At 37.6% G+C, this 15615-nt stretch overlaps 1 protein-coding gene across 2 annotated transcripts; it reads right to left on the bottom strand.

Moving 5' to 3' along the window:
* Window positions 1–11960: 11960 nt before the first annotated feature.
* Window positions 11961–15546, bottom strand: LOC103026468 (testis-specific serine/threonine-protein kinase 6). Of its 2 annotated transcripts, XM_049471125.1 has the most exons (3): window positions 15414–15546; window positions 14051–14868; window positions 11961–13551 (listed from the first exon to the last, which is right to left on the bottom strand). In XM_049471125.1, the coding sequence occupies exons 1-3, from the start codon at window positions 15414–15416 to the stop codon at window positions 12912–12914; spliced, it is 1461 nt and encodes a 486-aa protein (XP_049327082.1). In that variant the 5' UTR covers window positions 15417–15546; the 3' UTR covers window positions 11961–12911. The 2 variants fall into 2 exon arrangements, with proteins under 2 accessions (XP_049327082.1, XP_049327081.1); XM_049471124.1 differs by having other exon boundaries at window positions 14051–15546.
* Window positions 15547–15615: the final 69 nt, after the last annotated feature.

The raw sequence follows: 15615 nt of genomic DNA, 5'->3' as shown, positions 1-15615 counted from the left end.
ATGAAACACTGAACACCTGGGGAAGGGGCGGAGCTACAAATAACACACACGTAATCGAAAAGTACTAGAGAAACACACTAGGAAACGGAAAAACACAGGAAAACATAGCGAGGGCGTAACACATTGGTTTTACTCAAAATGATGACTTTTTTAAAATATATATAACATGAGATAATGATCTCAGATGAGCTTGTGAGTCCTTCGCATTATTATAAAGAACAGTGGGGAAACATCATTTTCAAAGAAGAAATGTGTTTGAAAATAATCCTTTCTTACTGGCCCCTGAACTCCTTTGTTTGCAAAATACATATTGGTAGAGTTTAAGTCAATCTCTTTCAAACTATTAAAAGAGATTGACTTAATAATATATAATTTATTTGCATAACTGGCATGTGATATCAACCCTCACTCACCACCAGTGTGTAGTCTACTCTCTGGCCCATAAATTAACATTTAAACAGTTGAGTTAAAAATCTGAGGACTCAGGAGTCATTTCAATTTACAGATACTTTATTACTTTATACACAGTATTTATACTGTGCTTTTACAGAGGATTTATTGAAACATATGTTTTTACTGTGATTTTCAGGTTTATTCTTTTTTTTTACATAAAATACAGGAAAAAAACGTTTTATTTCTACGGTTATTTTCTCTAAAAAAAAATTGTTTTGTGGAAAGAGCCTTGGCACATGCGTAAGTTTAGATGAAAATCTTTTTGGTTATCAGGTTTTTGAGTGGTACTGAGCTATAAATTCACTCAACATGATGATATTAGTTTATCTGGCTAAAACACAAAAACCCTTTTTAGAGAAGTTGCAGTTGTTGACATGTCGTGTGTCTGGGGAGGAATGGTGTGGGTGGAATCATGTGGAAACTGAGGTAGACTGAAGGGTGTAGACCAAGATAAATAGGACTTGAATTAGCACACTGAGTGTTGTTAAGGATTAAGAGTTTCTGCAGTATTTAAGCAGAGATTTTAAGATTAGGTTGAGACTAAAAAGCTGAGACTGAAGAAACTGCTGGCTCCTGGCAGCGCTGTTTGACTGACACTAAAACAGGAAGTTCTGACTCATGTGATGCCAAAGAAGAACAATTTCTGGTTACAAAAAAAGGACCAAAACATCTACAATGGGGAAAATAGGTATGTGATACAGTGCTGATTTTTGCAAGTTTTCCCACCTAATAATACAAATAATACAATTTGTATATTTATGTGTACTATTTCAATATATTTACACTTATATATATACACTTGCAAACCATGCTTAAAGTGTTTACTATCTATTAGCTTAATATCATCACAAATGTATTTATTTTCATTATCACTAATTATTATCAGTGTATTACCACTGATGCTAAAAATACACAAGAACATGCGTACATATCTTTATGCTGCTTAATGCAGAAAATAAGTCATAATACAGTATTTTTCACATTATAAGGTGCACTTAAAATTATTTAATTTTCTTAAACATTGTCAGTGCACATTATGTATGAATTTTACCAGTCAGGTAAAATCCTGGAGCAGCATTAGCATTAGCTGCTAACTGCAGCACTAGCTCTTTCGCTGTTCCGAGGGGGTGTATCCCGGACTGTAGTCTGCGTGTTTACTGTGTTAAAATAACCTGCGTGAGATGAACGGCTAGCTAATATTACCCTGGCTCCCCACTGTGTCTCCACCTGGAGATATCACTTTTCAAAAAGGCAGATACACAGTGTGGTCTGAAAGGATGATGCTTATTATAGGACAACTTATAGGAGAACAAACACATTGTTGACAAACAAGGAGATAAAACCTTTAGTTGTCAAGGGGCTGATGGATAGTTGAGGTGAATGGTTGGAAATACCATGCTGGCAATCTGTCTAAATGGTTTGGTGAACAGTCCATGTGTGAAAATGATGATCTCATGATCTCTTTATGTGAGGAGGATGAGGGGGTTGTAAATACCATGTTGACCTGTCTGTTATTCATTTGGCAAGCGCAAGTGTGATCCAGAGCTACAGGAAGTGGCTTTAAGTGTTGATTGAGCATATTTAATAATGATTTGCAATATCAGACTTTATATTAGGCGCATTTGTCATTATCATTGACTTGATTGAAGATCCGCTCACATTTTTTGAAAAATCTATGTAGAAAACAATGAGATTCCAAAGGGTTCACATACTTTGTTAATGTGTCTTCCAAAAGCCTCAGCGCTCCATAACTACTGTGAATCATTTAGGGCTTAGTATTAAATGAATGTGTAAATAGAGTTCTAAGATTGAGGAATCAAGTGTGGGCTCACACACTAAGCTGCATTTGTAGGAGCATCTTCTACAGAGTGAAGCACTGCTTTAGTAATCTGGTTGAGAAACAGTCAATCTGAGATTGCAGTAATAGCTGATTACAGTGCCAGTAAACAACAAGCTGATCCCATACCTGCTGTCTGTGTGTACACAGGCTGTGCTGCTGCCATGAGATGCTGTCTGGAGGGCAGGCATGTGAAGAGACTGAGGGCTTTAAAAAAGGGACCTGTTCAGCCTCATCCAGAAAGTCAGGGGCAGTGGTGCAAAAAGGGGGAATGCAGCGTATGCGATGCATAGGGGCAATGCATAGGGGTGCTGCACTAGAGGGGGGGCCAAATCGATGCCGGAAAATTATTTGTAGTTGGCATTTTCTATAAGAGCTCTTTGTTCATGTATGATAATACACAGGGGTAATTATATTGTATATAACTGTAGAACTTTAACAAAACAATGTGTATGTGTATATTTAATGCCAAAGAAATATAGTTTTAATACTTTTTGTATTGTAATATTATTGTATTGTACCGTGTATTATTTGTGTGTTGGAGGGAAGCAACTGTTTAAAAACACCAACAGCGAAAGTTTATGGGAAAAATACAGTAAAACCTTGGATTACAAATGTGAATTTATACATCCATATTGTTGGCAAATAAATTGCACATAATAATCAAACTGAGTTTTTTTTTCCTCTGACTATAACCATACCATCAAGATCTATGACTGTTGGAATGTTCATATGTCACATATAAATATCAATATTATGCAAATATATTTTTTCTCAGGTGACGGACAGTTGTGTTTGTGAAGGAGATACAGAAGGAGAAGCTGGAGGAGGTAGAGAAGGAGAGACAGGTGGAGATGGAGCAGAGACTAGTGGTGTGTGTGTTTGTTTGAAGGAGGAGGTTATGCTTAATCAGTGTTTTTGGGTTTATAGACAAATATCTTCACTGAATCTCTTCACATTTTCCATTGTGTACATATAAACATATAAACATAAATAATATTTAATCACTGTAGAAAAAATAAAAAAAAAACTTGCAAGTTGAAAAGCGTAATAATATAACATGATCAAATTAATAAATATAACTGGGCTAGCTAACTGAGACTCTAGCGAGGATCAAATTCACGACCATTGATCCCGTAAACCAGCTTGCTATCCACTGAGCTATGGAGCCACGCACCTTTACCAATCCCCCAGCTAATGCTATTTGAACTTTGTTGTAAAGGCAACAAAAAATATAATTAAAAATGTTAAAGTACGGAAACATACAATAATAACATAATACCATTAATAAACTAAAATTAATCTTATTAAATTATGTTAACATAATACCATACGCTATATCTGCTGGTGTTATCTACTAATGCGTGGCCTAAGAAGAAAAATTAGGTCCCACTGAGATTCAAACTCTGGACACAAGTCAACAGAGTCCAATGTGCTTACTATTGCACCAGGGAGCTGTGCATGGTTTTGCTTTGTTTAAAACTCAGTCGAAAATGCCTTTACAACATAGTTGTAGAAAAGAGCTGATCTTGTAGGGAGAGCGATGACGTCATCAGACCAGCGAGCGAGCGCGGCAGAACGTCCTTTGAACTGCGGATTGGTGGAACAGTCGCTTAGCCCCGCCCACTTTTACACACTGGTGTGTATATTTAAACGCACCCAGAGAGGTATACTGAAGAGTATAAACAATGTTAAAGTGAATTTATTATCGAGTTAATTATTTATTATCTAAATTATATTACAATATAGTGGTATATATATTATATTATTATATAGTGTTAATATAGCATTATATATATCATATTATAAAATAGTATAAAATAGTATTATCTATATTATATTATAATAGTGTTATTATCTCATAATATAGTAATAATATATTATTATCTATATTGTATTATAGTATTAATATAGTATAAGCTGCTATATTAAGCTACAATAAATAATATAAAAATATCAGGAAAAAATATAACTAATAATAGCTTATAGTTACTGTGCACATTTGTAGTTTTACTTTATTTTAAAGTTGGTGCCTGTAGGCTCTAGGCTCTGTTTTTTTTTTTTTTTTTTTTTTTTTTTTTGCTGTGGTTGATAGGTGATGTGCTTAGTTATAGCGCCTTTTATAATGTAATAATCACTTGTGTAAAGAGCTTTTTTGTTAAATATGCCCACTGCTTCTCAGGTGTTTTAGTCAAATCTATAACCTATTTTATTTCACAAATGTACACCACATTTTGTATTTAAATATTTAAACAGAAGTAGGAAGTCTCATTATATAATATTTTTAGACAGTTTTGATTTGGTCCCCTGCAGTTTTTACGGTTAAAAACCAATGTCACGCTATCATACCTGTCAAGTCTCCCGTTTTGGCCGGGAAACTACCGTATTTTACTACCGTATTTTATTTTCCCGTAAATTTACGTATAATATTAAAATAAAAAAATATATTATTGAAGAGACAGGCCGCTGTGTGTCTCTCAACCAATCGTGGTGCCGGTTGAAGGAGAAAGTCCCGCCTTTCAGGAGAAACAGCCAATCAGCTTGCTGGTTTTGCGGAGCGCGGATGAGGGTCAGTGTGGGGGTACCCCCGCCCCCCCTCCTCGCTGTGAGTTCAGGCAGCTAGTCGGAGCAGCTGATGTTAAACAGATCTGAATATTCAGCGATTTTTCTAAAAGAAAGGTAACGGAGCTTACCATGTAAACTGTGATGAGATGTTTCTGATAGCTGGTTAATAAGACTCTTCTCTGAATCAAAACACAAAGATAAAACCCACTGTGTGCTTAATAAACTGCAGCTTGTGACTCAGTTAGCTTAACTTTACAATTAGCTAGTTATATGGCAGTGGCACAAAAAGAGGGTATGCAGCGAATGCGATGCAAAGGGGCGCTGCACTAGAGGGGGCGCCAAATCGATGCCGGAAAATGATTTGCAGTCGGCATTTTCTGTAAGAGCTGTTTGTTCATGTATGATAATACACAGGGGCGTTGCCTGGCCTGGGCTTCCGGGACGAATCGTTTCGCTCAGCTCAGATGTATTATTAATGAGAAGACAGGACACTGGCCATGTGTGAATGAAAAAACTCTTGATGCCAATCGCAGAGCCAGTTCAAGGATAAAGTTCCACCTCTCTGGAGAAACAGCCAATCAGCGCTGATAGTATGTTTGCATACACCTCAAAAAGTATGTAGTTGCACCCCTGGTCAGGGGTCACTGCTCTAGTGAGAAAATGAGCTTTTAACACTTTTATATTCTGCAAAAATATCAATTTATTCACTGTCAAAGAGAGCGCCATCTACCCACCCGGCCGGAAGGATCAGGGCCAATTGTGCTCTCTCTGAGCGCCGGCAGCTTGATGGCAAAGCTGCATGAGCGGCGACTCGAGCCGGTGACCATCATCTCATAGTGGCAGCGCTTTAGACCGCTGGACCACTCAGCACCTACTATCACATCGTTCGTTTTCGGTAATGATAATACTTGGTTACTTGGTTATATGGTGATTATCACTCCAGAGCTTTATATAAAATATAAAATAGCATAAAAAAATGCCTATATCACAGTCTATTTCCTGGAGCCTGACCCGGGCAAAGAATCTAAGCTCTAATATTGATATATGGAAACCAAACCGATATCGTGGCCCAAGAACTGCGATACGAACCGAACCGCGTCCACACTGTACCGTTGCATCCCTAGTGTTTACTATAATATACTTTGTCATTTTTTAATTTTATATACGTATTTCAAACTATCAAAATGTACTGCAAAATTGGTAATTGCGACTAATCTAACAAATAATCGCCAGATTAGTCAACTACTAAAATAGTATGTTTACTTTAGTTAAACTAAATTTGTTACACCTGTCAATATTTCTGAAACTAGACTACAAACCCACAGACATTTTCCATTTCAGCTGTTTCTGTAATGAATAAAACTTAAGCTTAGCACTGCAGACTTTACTGTTATTAATATCTGTTTTTTATTGTAGCTCCAGTTTTTTGCAGAACATCATTAAACATTTATTTAATGTATGAACTTATTGTAAAAAATGCAGGAATTTGTTAACAGTGCCTTCTCCAAGGTAACGATTGTCCACCTTTTCGGCCTGATACTGATGGTAGACTGATGTCAGAGTGTCCTGCTAACCTTCTTCTCTGGACTTTAGCTACCTGCCTCAGACCATCTGCCCACCATCCAGCTTCTTCTACCTGCCCTGGTCTAGTTAACGACTAAATTTACATGGACATGTTAAATCATCAATAATACATTCATAATTCTTACTGTCACTATTATGATTATGACAGTACACCTGAACATAACAGCAGTAATATATAACATTATTGTTGCTTGTTATCAATAATATTTTAAATATAATAAACACATTTGAAGTCTGATTAGCATTTTAATAAAGTCATCTCTTCAAAAGATCCCTGTAGCCTATGGCCCTTTCAGCAATACCCACAATGCACTGTAAACAAAACACCTCCTAGATTTCAATAGCTCATTATGAAAACACACAAACACACCTCCTCATGTCAACACACACATGCATTCATGTGCAAACACATACACGCAAGCAAGCACACACACACACACACACAAAGCCTTAAACAGACGCTCAGCATTTAGCCCTATTTTTGCAACCTTAGCTGCAGGTGAGGGGCGTGGTCTGTGTTGCCAGGTTGAGGCTGTCTGTAGTCTCCTGTGGAATCAGCTGCTGGCTGTTCCAAGTATGTATTCCTGCAGACTGGAGCACCTCCAAAGAGGAGGGGCTTACCTCCAAGACTGGTAGCGCCTTTGTGTTGCGAGACCTCTCTCACCACGGCTCCGGCGAATGTCATAATAAAAGTCGTCCGTGATTATTATTACTATTATTCTGTTACATCAAATTTAATATTATATAGAATGTACTATCACATTATATTATATTATATTATATTATATTATATTATATTATATTATATTATATTATTTTATATTATATTATATAAAAGTCTACATCGTGGCAGGGAGACCTCACTCAACACAGCTCCATTTCTCTGCCGAATGCCACAAAAAAGTCCTCTGTGATTAAAAGGCTCATGGATGTCAATAAATATATTAGTCAACAATTAATGATTATTTATATTTCTTAAATGTCAATATAATAAAATACGTGTAGTGTGTATGTATTTATAATATTATTGGCAATGAATAAATAACTGCCTTTATTATTTAGATCTTTACTATTTTATAGTTTAAAAAATTCACAGCATGGCAAATGTTTTTTTTTAATAAATAAAATGTGGTTGCAATGTGCACAATATGCTTTTAGACTCTTAGAAAATGCATTTTAAAAGGAATAAACATTTAATAAACGAAATAGATTAATTAATTAACCTTTGGGGTTATTTACAAGCACAAAACGTCGTGAAAAACACCATACCGCGTAACACCAAGCACCATCCTACTTGGAGGTAGGCTCCGCCTGTTTGGAGGTATGTTCCTCCCCTTTGGAGGTTCTCCAGGCTGCAGCTATACCCTTCTCGGCTGTTCTGATGTTTGCTCAAACACTAGCCTGAAACATTAAAAAAAAACATTAAATAAAATATAATTAATACAGCATTTATCATCATAACCACCCAGACTAGCGCTTTAGAACAGAACAGGTTTGGGTGAGAGCTGACTCCTGCACACATCGTGGACGCATCTCATTATTCTAGCAGTTTTATTTCTGGATAGCTAAGAGCATAGAAGGGCAACTATACCGTTTTATACACAGGAGCACACACTGCACATTTTCCTATCAGTCGTTGAGTCATGTGTGTTTAGTACATGTAACGTCACCAAAGCATTATGTTGAACGCAGCGCTACTGTAAGCTGTGCAACTAATGTAAAGCTTATTTTTATAATCTTAGAGAATTTTTAAGCAGTAAAACTGGAGAAACAGAAGTAAAATGAGGAAATATCGCATCCAGACAGGCTGGGAGAGGATAGTGATTCAATTTTGGATTAATTATCATCCGTTAACATCACAGATAAATACGACCTGACTACAACGAGACACCTTAACCCATTTTTGCTGTCCTGTCTGGGTGTCTTTGTGGACTAGCCTGGCTAATCCAAAATCCAGAATGGAACTTAATGTTAGCATTAGCATTAGCTACTTTAAAAGAAGAAAAATCAGCCCACATCAGAGCACCATTATAAAGGAAAGCAAACTGAAATAAGATAATATAAGGCTGACTGCAGAAAAGTGATTGGATATTAAGAGCATCATTTAATTATAAATAAAAAAAACTATGTATCTGTTTTGTGCAATCTATGGTGTAGGTAGCAATTTATACACAGCAGCTTGGAGTTAGCTACCTAGGTTAGATAGCTAAAGTAGCTTTTTATATCCTGATACATTACCATGAACATTATAGCCTTTTATCTGCTGATCATTAGCATTATCTTAATTATCTTAAACAGGGGTTTTACAGAAGGACATACAGAGCGGTGTGTCTCCAGGTCGAGAGTTGAGAAGGGCTGGGCTAGTGTTAGCAGTAGCTAACGGCAGTGCTGGAGGGCTGATATCTGATGTAGTTTGGTTATTTTCTCTAAACACAAAATGCTAAACTGGGAAACAACACCCTATCGTCCTCCCAACCCTGGAGCTGGAGTGAGGATACACCGTAATCAACACGTTCATTAGCTCTATTGCTAAACTGAGTCGTGTCCTGGTTTGTGTATGCCAGTGTTCAGTTGTGCTGCTGTAGTGTATTATATTATTAAAGCTATAGCTAGCTTAATAAAACAGCAGGTGTGATATTTAGGCTAAATGATCAATTATCAGAAAATACTCTCCGCAGATTTATAGGATTTATAGAATTTATCATGAAAAGCTTGCTGGTTCCACCCGTACTCAGAAAAGGTATTAAACATTACTCATTACTAAAGTAATTACACTGCCCAGCCAAAAGAAAAACTCTTCACCTGGATTAAAGTAAGTAAATGATGTGGGGTTGATGCTGCAGTTGATCTGCAGGTCTAGGTTCAGCAACAGTATGTGCTGAAAGAATGAGGTCAGCTGACTACCTGAATATACTGAATATAGAGCAGGTTATTCCATCAATGGATTTTTTCTTTCCTGATGGCACGACCATATTCCAAGATGTGAAAGAGTGGTTCAGGGAGCGTGGTTCAGGCCTAAGCTTTTTTTCTTAATGGCATGTTTCCCCCTTACAATCCTTTTACTTTTATACCTCAAATAGTTTTGAAACCAGTACTTTTACTTGAGTCAAAAGCTTGAGTTGATATTTCAATTTCTACAGAAGTATTTTAAATCTTAGTATCTATAATGTAATGAATTAGTACTTTTGACACCTTTGGTTGGAGAACAGTGTTCTAAAGCACCGCCTTCATGTCTCTAGGAAAAACTAAAAATATATATATATATATTTACAGTGCCAACAAGGTTCAACGTTTTTAATTAACAACAGAATTTTCTATCGACAATGTTTAAACAATGTGTAAACAATATTTACAGGGAAAATCTTGAAAATGCATTGGAAAATATCATTCCTGTTGGTTGATTCCTTCTGGGTGAAACAATTTGTTTGGCGATGACTGAACATAAATACTGCAGATCTTCAGACCCAAACATGTACAGAACCTTTGTCAATTAAATTCAGAGGGTAAACCTAAACTGAATATATATCTTTAGCTGCAGTGAACCTAGAGAACAGCATTTTATATTTATAACCTGTATTTTTTTTTTACCATTTTAATAGTTGAAAGTCGTTTTAAAACAGTGTTAGTGAACTGTCCTGTGTCTCCCTCCAGTGGCTCAGTGTAGCGCTACAAGTTAGAGCAGTTTACAGGCCTTACACTTTATCATCATTATACATTTATATAAATGTAGCAGTCATTGCACACATTTAACATTTCATATTTTATATTTCAGTATGTTAGTGTGGTAATAGTGCCCTCTTGTGTAGACCTGCAGAGCCTGATTTTTAAATGGCAGCTGGGGAGCTGACTGAGAAAAGAGGATAGAGGGTGGGTTAGGGTGGATGTGTGGGTGGATGACTGTGCGAATAAGCGACTGGGGGCAAGTGAGTGTGATGATGAGTGACTGTGGTGATAAGGGACAAGAAGTGAGAATGGGGATACGTGACTGGGGTGAGTAAGAGTAGGGTTTAGTGATTGTTGGGATGGCTGAATGTTGTTGATTGGCTAGGGTGAGTGATTCAGGGTGAGTGTGGGGATAAATGACTGGGGTGAGTAAGTGTGGTTTTTTAGTTCCTGTGGGGATGGCTAAATGTTGTTGATTGGCTAGGGTGTGTGATTCAGGGTGAGTACGGGGATAAGTGACTGCGGCAGGGGTGGATCTAGCCATTTTTGGGCCCTAGGCAAAATATAAACAAGGGGCCCTCATTCTCGAACCACACACATAAACCAAATAACTAGAGATGGAACTATTGATCGGCAGTGTATCGGCATCGGCCGATTTTCAGCCAAAATACGGTATCGGGCGATCAGCAGATATTCTTCTGATTTTAGCCGATCTGATTCAGGAGTTTAGCAGTTTATCAGAGCTGTGTGTGGATGAAACTGTTGAAACCAGTGAAACTGCTCGCTTACAGGAAGCTGCAGTTCCTCATCCAACCACTAGTCAGAGCTGCAGCAGCAGCACAAGCCCCGCTGTCTTTACTCACTCAGAGCTACAGCACAGCCACGGGCTACAGGCTCAGCTGAGCCAGTCTGGAGCGTTTTTTTTGTTTTTTTTACAGTTTTCTTAAATTTCTCTGTGTAATAAAGATTTTTAACCCCACTAACCGGATAATACAGCTCTCTACAGTTCATCTTTCAGCCCAAGCAGCTAACAGCAGCAGTTAAGAGCAGCCGTCACGGAGTCACTGCTCGGATTACATTATAAACAGGTCAGTTAGCGCGCTGCTAACCTCATGATGTTTATAACTACGGAGTTTAGTGGACACGCCACGGCTGCAAGGTTAGACTGTTGAAGAATACTGAAGACTATTAAAGGCTATTGGAGGTTATTGAAAGGGTTATTGGAGCAGAAATCAGTAAAGGCTGGTTAGATAAGTGATTCGCGTCCTCGTCCTTTGCTGCGGTGAAACTGCGACTAGCGCTGTCACAGTGATGTTTATTAACATCATCAAAACAGATGTTGTCAGCTATTGTCTCATAAATATTTACACACAACTTATATCTCTCCTAAAAAGCGTTTATTTTGGTCAGTAACACTCTTGTGTTCATTTACTATTAGTGTAAATTACCAGCGTTTGCTTTGGCGTGGATGTAATTAGAGGAAACACGTCGTGTCACACATTGCCACGTCATCATATTATGGATTAGTACAATGCAAGCAACGGAGGGGGACATGTGTGTTTGGACAATTAGTATTTAGACATTAATTCGGTATTCTACTGATATTTCTGTTGTTTTTTAATAAAAATATGTTTTTTCTTTACTTTACATAAGTAACAAATTAACATTGTTTTTGGTGTATTTACTGTAGCTGGGATGGTCAGATTTGGGGGCCCCTATGGGAGGGGAATAATCCTTTGATTAAATATAAATATAATAAAAAATCCCAGTGTTATTGCAGTTTAATTTAAAATGATACATAATATATAGGTACATAGTTTTATTAAATAAACATTCCTATGTTTTATGTATTTGTCCCCTTGTACTTGTTTTAAGGGCCAGACAGGTGGAGAGGGGAGTTCATTATATTGGGGTCCGGAATACATTAAATTAAATGAGTCCAATAATGACTATATATAGAACCTGTGTGGATGTATAATGACTTTTTAAAATTCAATTCATTTTCTTTCATATCGCCCAGCCCTATTCTTACATTTTTTCCAATCGCTTGAAATAATTCAGATCTAAAATGGTTAAGCTCCTTATATATATCCTGTTCAACTTACTTCTTATTGGCAGGAAGAAATAATACCTTCCAGGCACATCCTCTTTCCTGTGTTTGCAATCAATATATATATATATATATACAAAATTGTATTTTGGAATGAAATGTGACTATTGCAAATTATATTTTTGTTAGATTTTATCATTGGCTGACATTTTTATATGAAATGAAAACATTACATGGTAAATGTTTTTTTTTTTAATATGTTTATTAATTTATTTCCACATTTTATATAGGAGAAGCTGATCCAGGATCAGAACACTCTCGCACTGTTTTTGTTCAGAATTTGGTCATAGGGCACCATTTCTATTCTTAATTATTAAAAACGGCCGCATCCTGCCCTTTGCCCTTTGCATGCTTTTTCTGTATCCGAGCCTCTTTTGAGTGAGCCGGTGGCGACAGGGGCAAGGAAAAACTCCCTCAGAGGAAGAAACCTTGGGAGGAACCACGCCTTAAAAGAGGAAACCATCCTCCTTGGGTCGACATCGGATACAGAAAAAAGAAAGTGAATCTTGGTCTCCAGATTTTCCGCCTCTCCTGGGGCTGTGCCTCCATATCTTCTGACTCGCGTGTCAGATCCTCGTTTCTTTGCGAAGAACAAGACCCAGTAGGTGATTTTGTAGAGGCAATATTTGCTTGAACATTGTCCTGCTAGATAGGAGCGGTCCTCCCGAATATCTTTTCATCCTCCTTCCAATTGTTCTGCTAGACAGGAGCAATCCTCCCAAATATCTTGTTCATCCTCCTTCCAATTGTCTTGGCTGCTCGAATAATTGTTGTTGCAATATAGGCTTTAGCTTTATTTTTAAATGCAGCACAAAATGGACAGCAGCCAGATACCATCTCCTCCTCGTCATCCTCTTTCTCCTTCTCTTCCTCTTTCTCCTTCTCCTCCTCTTTCTCCTTTTCCTCTTCCTTCTCCTTATCCTCTTTCTCCTCCTCCTCCTTTTTCTTCTCCTCCTCATCCTTCTCCTGCTTCTCTTTCTCCTCCTCCTTTTTCTTCTCCTCCTCATCCTTCTCCTGCTTCTCTTTCTCCTCCTCCTTCTTTTTCTCCTCTTCATCCTTCTCCTGCTTCTCTTTCTTCTCCTCCTCCTTTTTCTTCTCCTCCTCATCCTTCTCCTGCTTTACTTTCTCCTTCTCCTGCTTTACTTTCTCCGCCTCCTCCTTTTTCTTCTCCTCCTCATCCTTCTCCTGCTCCTTTTTCTTCTCCTCCTCATCCTTCTCCTGCTTCTCTTTCTCCTCCTCCTCCTTAACCTCTTTCTCAACCGCTTCCTTAACTCCTTTATATTTACAAATTAAACTTTCATCCTCATGGACTGGCACCACAATAAATCTCCCTGTTTGTCTGGAGACAGGAACAATATGGAAATAAAAACTGTTAGTGAACTAATAGTGTACTCTTTTTACAGTATAGTGGTAAGAATAAGTATGGGCACCCCTGATAACTTTCATGATTTTCCTTTATAAATCTTTGGTTGTTCAGATCAGTAATTTCAGTTAAATATATCATACAGCAGATGAAAACAGTGATATTTGATAAGTGAAACAAAGTTTATAAAATTTACACAAAGTGTGCAATAATTCTTTAGACAAAATTAGGCAGGGGCATGACTTTGTGCTCCCTCGTCGTTTCTTTTAAATATCTTTTAGCACTAATTATTGGAGCATAACATTAGTTTGGTAAGATCATTGACCCTTGGCCTACACACGCAGGTGAATTTATTTATAAGAAAGTGTTATGGCGACAAATTGCAAGTTTTTGCAAGAAGAAAACTCATTAGGGTATACAAACATTTGAACTTGGGACATTTGAATATGGCACTATCGATACAGTGGTTACTTACCTTTCTCGTGCTGACACCAGGAAAGGGTGCTGCAGCACCTCTTTCACACAAGGTCGGGTGGAAGGGTCGCCCTGCAGCATGTAGGAGATAAAGGCTCTACACGATTTCTCCTCTTGGGCTGAATATTCATAGTTTATGCGCTGGGCATGTTTCAAGCCATCCAGTTTGGATCCCCTGAAGGGGAAGAAGCCGTTGACCATGGCATAGAAAATCACCCCCAGGCTCCAAACATCGCTTTTCTTTGGATCATAGTTTTTACTATACATCTCAGGGGCAATATAATATTTGTTTCCACACACTGTCCTCCTAAAATCAGGATAGCCTATTGAAAAGCATCCGAAGCTAAAATCGGTCAGTTTGACTCGACCGTCCGAAGTCAGAAGCACATTGTTGAGTTTGAGGTCTCGGTGGGCTATGTCATGTTGGTGTAGATAGTCCACAGCACTGAGAAGCTGGCAGAACCATATACTGGCCGACCTAACAGGGATTCTGCCAAACTCTATGGTCTTGGCAAGGAGATCTGTTGAAGCAGCCTCCATCACAACGTACACCTCTCTGTTAGGCATCTCATACAGGTTAAGCACCTCGATTATATGACGGTGCTTCACTATTCTGAGGATAGCGAGTTCATTGGGTAAATGTTTAGCAACGATACAACTTGGTATCTCTTTCAAGTCTAGCACTTTGATGGCCACAGTTTTGCGGTGTCTTTTAGATTTAGCAAGTTTAACATGAGCAAAGGTTCCATGGCCAAGTTCACAGAGCACTTGAAAGCCCAAAGTCCTCAGGACAGAGTCGGTTTCCATGCTGTTTGTCTCCTGTAGATGGAAAAAAGTAGAAGAGAAGAGAGAGTTAGAAGATAAAGGAGGTTGTGAGAAACCTTTTCCCTGTGACATTCTACAGCTCATTTTAGCTTGATTAAGGGTTGATCTCAATTCTAACAGAACAGATGGCATGTTTAGTATACTAAAAAAATGTATTACATGCCATCCATGTGTTCAGACAGTGTAATATGTGTGTTCAAACTAAAAATATTTACATTTCAGGAATTATAATATATTATGCATCATAAATTATTTGAGTAATATTGTATATATGGACACTTTTGAATGGATTCCTATGGGGAAATGTCCAAGCAGAACTCTGAGCTGGTGTATACACTAGCTAGTGTTTGTAGTATTTATTTATTTAGAGTTTAAGTTTAATTAATTTTTTTGTAAATTTCCTTTTACAGTTTACTAGCTCTTTCTAAACTTTTTTCAACACCTCAAACACATCAACATTTCCACTTAGTTTCCAACCTTCTTTTACCTTTTAGCATAGTTTTGTTGTTGTAATAAATAATCAATAAAATAGTACTTACCATATTTTGCAAGTAAAATCAGATGTAGAATCTCTCTCTCTCTCTCTCTATCCCTCTCTCTCTCGGGTCTGGTAAAGATAGATCTAGATAAGAGCGTTCAGAAAACACTGTTGAATGCAGTAAACACTGGACTGAACTGTTCCTCACACTGAGCTTATATGTCAGAATTCCAGAGTTCCGATTCTGATGACATCACAGCCTG

The sequence above is a fragment of the Astyanax mexicanus genome, chromosome 23 (assembly GCF_023375975.1).
Source record: "Astyanax mexicanus isolate ESR-SI-001 chromosome 23, AstMex3_surface, whole genome shotgun sequence".
NCBI classification, from domain to species: domain Eukaryota; kingdom Metazoa; phylum Chordata; class Actinopteri; order Characiformes; family Acestrorhamphidae; genus Astyanax; species Astyanax mexicanus.
The sequence above is the reverse complement of the archived record's forward strand: the minus strand, read 5'-3'. Positions and strand labels throughout refer to the sequence as shown.

Excerpts from the sequence above, each read along its gene's own strand:
- LOC103026468 (XM_049471124.1), bottom strand. The coding sequence starts at position 15,006 with ATGCCATCTGTTCTGTTAGAATTGAGATCAACCCTTAATCAAGCTAAA. Across the intron at positions 13,552-14,050 it reads CTGGTGTCAGCACGAGAAAG|ACAAACAGGGAGATTTATTG; the intron begins GTAAGTAACCAC and ends TCCTGTCTCCAG.